The sequence below is a fragment of the Octopus sinensis genome, linkage group LG10, assembly GCF_006345805.1.
Source record: "Octopus sinensis linkage group LG10, ASM634580v1, whole genome shotgun sequence".
NCBI lineage: Eukaryota > Metazoa > Mollusca > Cephalopoda > Octopoda > Octopodidae > Octopus > Octopus sinensis.
In genome coordinates, this window is record NC_043006.1 from 41,107,881 (window position 1) to 41,115,380 (window position 7,500).

Genomic DNA, 7,500 nt, shown 5'->3' on the forward strand with positions numbered 1-7,500 from the left:
CTGCGATTGAAGCGAATTTGGCAAGTATTTCAGTCAGGTCAAGTTACCACAAAGATGCTCCTTCACGAATGTATAAAACAGTGCAGCAGATTGAATTTTATAAATAAATGGTTATACAGCTACTGTCACAAATACCCACCTAACTACCTACCTGCCTGCCTGCCTACCTACCTACATACCTACCTACCTTCCTTCCTCCCTCCCCCCTCCCTACCTACCTACCTACTTACCTAGTTACCTACCTACCTACCTACCTACCTACCTACCTACCTACCTACCTACCTACCTACCAACTTAGCTAGCTACCTACCTACCTACCCACTGACCTATCTCCCTATCAACTTAGCTACCTACTGACCTACATACCTGCCTTCCTGCCTACCTACCTAATTACCTACCAATTTAGCTACCTACAAATTTAGCTACATACCTTCCTACCTACCTACCAACTGACCTACCTGCCTACCTCCTGCCTGCCTACCTACTTACCTACCTACCAACGTAGCTACCTACCTATCTATCTTCCTACCAACCTCTTTTCCTACCTACCTACCTACCTACCTACCTACCTACCTACCTACCTACCTACCTACCTACCTACCTACCTACCTACCTACCTACCTACATACATACATATATACATACATATAATCTGGAAAAGCTGGTGTCTTTATTAGGTTGTTCCGAAAATAATGGCCGCTCGAAGTGTTGTGTTTTGAAACGCAATTTTATCATAGTATTTTAATTATATTTTAGGTAATTTTCGATATACTTAATAATTGATGAATGCTCTTTAATAATGTTTTACTTATTTCAGACAGAAAACATTCTTGAAGCATAGGCGCCCTTAATTATGAATATGACAAAAAAGGACCTTCGCTTATTTTCCTCGAGCACAATGCCTCCCAAACTGCTACCAATATGAACAAAGCATGGGGAGAGGGGTCCACAAGTGATCGCACAGTACGAAGGTTGTTTCAGAAATTCTGAAGTGGTGATGAGAGCCTTGAAGATGAAGGTAGAGGACGGTCATGCAGTCTTGACAATTGTTGAACAAAACTCACGTCAAAGTGTCAGAGAAATGTCTCAGGCACTTGGTGTCAGTACTGCAACGGTCTCCAGCAATCTGCAGAAGATTGGTAAGGTGAAAATCTCGATAAATGGGTACCACATGAGCTCAATGAAAACCAAAAAGTTTGGTGTTTTGAAGTGTGCGTGATGCTCTTTTTGTGAAACACCATTGATCCTTTTCTTGACCGAATAGTTACTTGTGACGAAAAGTGGATCAATTATGATAACCGTAAACGAACAGGTCAATGGCTTGATCGTGATGGCTCCTCCAAATATTTCCCAAAGCCAAAATTGCACCAGCAAAAGATGGTGATTGTCTGGTGGTCTGCAATTGGTGTTATCCATCACAGCTTTCTGGAAGCCAATCAGAGCATTACAGCAGAGGTTTACTGCAATCAACTCGCTGAAATACATGCTCACTTGCAAAAAATGATATCTGCATTGGTGAATCGGTGTGGACCAATTCTGCTTCACAATAAGGCTAAGCCACATGTTACAAGAATGACGCTGCAGAAACTCACAGATTTGGGAAACGAAACTTTACCACATCCTCCGTATTCTCCTGATCTTTCACCTGCTGACTACACTTTTTTAAGCATTTAAATACGTTTTTAAGCGATAAAACTTTCAGGTCCAAACCAGAAATGGAATCAACTTTCAAAGATTTCTTAGCATCAAAACCAATTAGTTTTTATCAACGAAGCATAAATAATCTCGTTGATCGATGGCAGAGATGCAAAGCTGTTTACGGCTCATACTTCGACTAAGGAAAACATTTCTATCGTTAATTTTTCCAGAATAAAATTATATTTCTCAAACCAGCCATTATTTTCGGAACAACTTAATAGAGGAGAAATCAACCAGCTAACATACATATTAGAAATATAATCTGTAAGTATAACAATAAAAATATGCAAGTCTTTCGTCAAGTTCAAAATGTTAATTTGTTTTTGTCATCTACATTCTGGCGATGGTGCTTTTTACCTTTGTTAGAAGCTATCTCCTTCCTTACAGCAAAATTTTAACTGATAGAATAAAACACGTACATACATACATACATACATACATACATACATACACATACATACATACATACATATATACATACATACATACATACATACATACATACATACATACATACATACATACATACATACATACATATGTGCATGCATATATAACCAAAACTTGTAACTCGGAAACAATTCGTTAATTCACTCTCTTCTACCAATCATTCCATTCTCCATCAGTTACACATGCCAACTCCTTTCTTAAATAACCCATAAAACGCAACCTCTCGCACAAACCACCTTTCTCTGGGAAATCACGGTTCCAGTACTTATAATGCAGAATAAATGTATATCCTAAAACCAATATACTCACCAGCACCCGTGAAAGATTTCATTTTTAAAAACTCCTCTTAAGCCCTTTGTTACCAACTCTTCCTACACCTCCTTATCATTGCAGAATATAAAAGCACCCAAGATGGCAGACATTCGCATAATCGTGTTTAAATCAAAATATTGATGTAAATGTTTTACTGCATTAGTGATAACAAGTGATTTCACTCGATAAAACCTGTTCATAAGCGTGAATTTTCTGATTTCAGAATTTGGGGGGGTTATTTTTTTTACCAAATCTAGTTTTTATTTTTAACATTCTGATCCACGCCATTTTTTTTCTAAATGTCATATAAATTCATATAAGTGTCATATTGCGTAGTAGCAATTGTGAATTTGAAGGAAATTCGAATGCAGCAAATAAACGAAGTACATCAAGCATAAAATGTAATGGCGTTTGAACCGGATGTTTAAATTTCCGAGTGTAAACACCCGGGACAGCCGTAGAGATGCGATGATTTCCAGAAGGAAAATGTCATTGACCTGTTAAAAATACTTCATTTCGCTAAACTTCTGAAGCAACCAGACCAAATCCAGGCAGTTATTCTACTGGCTCAAAATCCACTGAATACTCATTGTTATTCAATTCAAGTAAATCCTTATAAGAACGAATACAATAATTGCTAAGCAAAAAGTAATCAGAAGAAGAAAAGAAAGGAGAAAAAAACTGGAAGAAATAAGGGCCTATTTGCGATCTATAACAAGCACATATAATATAATATAATAAATTATAATATAATATAATATATATTGTTGTTTGTTCCTTCTCGAGCCATATATGGCTCGTAAGAGCCGGTTGTCCCGGTTTCATTGGCGTATAGGTTCCCCACGTGGACGGCATGCCAGTCCGTCGCAATAATATATGATATCATGTAATATAATATAATACAATATAATGTAATATAATATAATATAATATAATATGAAATATAACTCATTTATATATTTCAATAAAGATGTATATGAATACATATAATACTACACAAAGAAATGCAATATACTTTGATACTTTGATACTTTGATAGGTTTCGGCCATTATTGGCCCAGGCCATGTCTAACTTAATAGCACCACCTGGTGCTATTATATATATATATATATATGTATATTTATTATATAGAAGGAGCTTCTAGAGACTAGAACTGTTTCATTCAAGAGAAATCATCAGGAAGCTTCCTGATGATTTCTCTTGAATGAAACAGTTCTAGTCCTGTAGAAGCTCCTTCTATATAATAAATTAATTTTACTCTGCTATGTATTGAGTACCTTATTTACTGTGGTTAACCCCGAATCAACCCGGGACCTACATATATATGTATATATATATATGTATATGTATATATATATATGTATATATATATTATATATATATATATATATATTATATATATATATATATTATATATGCATATATATATATACATATATATGCATAATATATATATACTATATGTATACAATATACATACACACACGCTCATATATATATATATATATATATATACATATACACACACATATATACACACGCACACATATTTCCAAACAAGTACATAGAAAAAGACGCTTGTGTAAAAAGCTTGCTTCCCGACCAGATGGTTCCGGGTTCAGTCCCACTGCGTGGTACTTCGGGTAAGTGTCTTCTACTATAGCCTCGGGCCGACCAAAGCCTTGTGAGTGGATTTGGTAGACGGAAACTGAAAAAATCCCGTCGTGTATATATATATGTTTGTACGTCTGTGTTTGTCCCCCCCGCCATCATATGACAACTGGTGTTGGTGCGTTTACGTCTCCGTAACGTAGCGTTTCGGCAAAAGGAACCGATAGAATATGTACTAAGCTTACAAAGAATAAGCGCTAAAGGCGGTGCTCCAGCATGGTCGCAGTCAAATGACTGAGACAAGTAAAAGAATAAAAGAATATATTGTCTGAATCGTCATCAAAAAGAAGCCCCTACATCTAATTTGGAACTTCGAAGTATTCATCACATGATTGGTTATCTAATAAATGTTTAGTATTGTTGTTGTTGTTCTCGTTTAAATAGTTATAAGCGAGGTCTTAACAGATTCATGCTCTAAAGCGATCAAGCTATGATCTCGCCATTCTTTTGTAGTTACATTTAAATTTCATACATAAGATACATTATGTCTTCCTTGTTTTAAGACGTAATCCCTCGACTGTCGCGGTAGTTACGTTCCAAACCCCCCACGATAGGTGAATATCCACGAAATAGAAACAGTACTGTATGTATATTTTTATTATTTTTATAAGCTGTATATATCTATTTTATTATAAATGCAAAATGATACCACGGTGGAATCGACGTAAGCTTAAATAATAAACCGCGATAGGTGAACTACGATAGGTGAACCGCGATAGATGAACCGCGATATGGCGAGCAATTATTGTAATACAACTGAGATTTGTCTGTCATTTCTAACGGCCATGTAATGGAGCCCCTGTTGGCTCAAGATGGACATTGTTTTCCAGTGTTACTTTAACGCGAAATGCATTAGAAGAAATTTATCATCTGGGACTGGTCAGTTAAATCGCACTGCCCAGAATGTGTCACTCGCCCATTACAGAATATTTTGAGTAAGTCTTTGTTTCTCCGTCAAATTTGTGGTTTCAGTCAGAAAAGGGGGAAAAAAAAAGAAAAAAAGAAATACGAAGGAAAGAAGCATAAAATATTACATCAGCAAGTCTTCACCGATTGCATGATCTGTAATGCTCTACACCAATTACATTTCGCTTTTATCGTAGTTGGCAACAAAAGAGATTTTCTTCTAACTACACTGTCGACAACGACAACGATGAAGACGACGACGACAACAACAACAGCTACAAGCATATTTGGAAAGGGGGGGGAGAGGCAAATACAGAAAATGTACGAAAGGAGGAAATGGAGAAAGAGGGTGGGAAGAAAAGGTGTTGAAGATTAAAAGAAGATAAAGAGTAAAAGAAGAGATTAAGGACACAAAAAAAAACATGCTCAAGAAAATGACGAAGAACAATAAGAAGAATGATACTAACAATCAGAATTACAACGACAACAACAACAGCAACAATGATAATAACAAAGAGTTCAACCATAACAATAACAATAACAATAACAACAACAACAACAACCATAAAGACATCGCCCCAACCACAAATACTAACAACAATAAAAATAAAGATTTCAACTATGGCAACAATAACCAGTGAGGCACCATCTCTACCACCACTGCCATCATGGCCACGAACATAAAAAAACAACTATTTCAACAACAACAACAAAAACAGAAGCACCATCACCACCACCAACGGCGCCATCACCATCACCACCGCCACCACCAGCAAAGCTTTGATTATTTGCAGTTTCCCATTGGGACAGAATATTTCTTCAATATTTTTCCTGATACATTCTCACAACACGCATATCATTTTTTTATGTTCTCTTTTCCTTGCAACTAAATGGATATAAGCAGAGCAATATTGTTGAATAGTTTGCTGTGTGACAACGTTGGATCGCATCATAGTTTCGGTAAAGAATGATATTGTTACAAACTACTAAAAGCGGTGAGCTGACAGAATCGTTAGCACGCCGGGCGAAATGCGTAGCCGTATTTCGTCTGCCGTTACGTTGTGAGTTCAAATTCCGCCGAGGTCGACTTTGCCTTTCATCCTTTCGGGTCGATAAATTAAGTACCAGTTACGCACTGGGGTCAATATAATCGACTTAATCCCTTTGCCTGTCCTTGTTTGTCCCCTCTGTGTTTAGCCCCTTGGTGGTAGTAAAGAAATAGAAATAAGTATTTCGTCTGTCGCTACGTTCTGAGTTCAAATTCCGCCGAGGTCGACTTTGCCTTTCATCCTTTCGGGGTCGAAAAATTAAGTACCATTTACGCACTGGGGTCCATATAATCGACTTAATCCGTCTGTCTGTCCTTGTTTTTCTCCTCTGTGTTTAGCCTCTTGTGGTTAGTAAAGAAATAGGCATTTCGTCTGCCGTTACGTTCTGAGTTCAAATTCCGCCGATCGACTTTGCCTTTCATCCTTTCGGGGTCGATAAATTGATTAACAGTTACGTACTGGGGTCGATGTAATCACCTTAATCCCTTTGTCTGTCCTTGTTTGTCCCCTCTATGTTTAGCCTCTTGTGGGCAATAAAGAAACAAGAAACGTTATCACACCTTACCACCTTAAAATATACAAAAATATTAAAATCAGAATCGAATGCCCTTTTACGAACCTCCACAGTTCAATGAATCACTATTTGTGCGTTTTCAAATGGAGGAGACAACAATTTTCCCTTGGATAAACAACTCCTAACTAGCAGCTAACATTACTATCGAATGTGTATGTATAAACATTTTTGTGTGTGCACAAGTTAGACAAGCTTGAGAGTCGAGCAGATAACCTTGTTAAATTTGCGATGCTGAAAGTATCGGCAGTTGTAAATTACTCTTACACCTAAGGTATTTATTCACAGCTAAACAGACACCAGCATTAAGAGATAAATGCTTTGGAGATGTGCACATTCGGCGCTGGTGAGAGAATAGGAAACGCGTGTTTATTGGATTGCTGTCGTATATTATATTAACCCAGCCATCTTCGCTGGCAGAAAGGAAAAGTACATCAATCCAACAGCGAAACAAAAAAAAAAAAAAAAAGATGCAACACTGATATTATTTTCCTTTCTAAAAACTTCATTCAAACATGGGAGCTAAATCTAAATAACAGGTTCAGATTTCCAAGCTCTTAGCAAAGGAAGATGTCTTCAGAGGTGTTCGCTTCCCATAAAAAAATACAGATCCCTACATGTAATGTCGACTGCAATGAATGTCGTTTTACACCATATAGACGAAATCTCCACACACCCCATTGCTCAACTGATGGCTGATTTGAATTCAATAATGCTTCGAAATTGCCATTTTTGTTGACTGTTTAATATATTTTTGTTGACTGTTTAATATATATAATATTTGTAGAAGACTCAGGCATGGTTGTGTGGTTAAGAACCTCGCTTTGGATCAATATACATAT

General features: G+C 36.9%; 1 protein-coding gene across 1 annotated transcript; it reads left to right on the forward strand.

Moving 5' to 3' along the window:
• Nucleotides 1-1,012: 1,012 nt before the first annotated feature.
• On the forward strand, nucleotides 1,013-1,674 carry LOC115216193 (histone-lysine N-methyltransferase SETMAR-like). Its single transcript, XM_029785390.1, has 2 exons — nucleotides 1,013-1,139; nucleotides 1,265-1,674. The coding sequence occupies exons 1-2, from the start codon at nucleotides 1,013-1,015 to the stop codon at nucleotides 1,672-1,674; spliced, it is 537 nt and encodes a 178-aa protein (XP_029641250.1).
• The last annotated feature ends 5,826 nt before the right edge of the window (nucleotides 1,675-7,500 follow it).

Bases quoted from the DNA above. Each gene is read 5' to 3' on its own strand.
- LOC115216193 (XM_029785390.1), top strand. From the start codon at position 1,013: ATGAAGGTAGAGGACGGTCATGCAGTCTTGACAATTGTTGAACAAAAC. The intron at 1,140-1,264 runs GTAAGGTGAAAA...TTGACCGAATAG, and splicing joins CAGCAATCTGCAGAAGATTG to TTACTTGTGACGAAAAGTGG.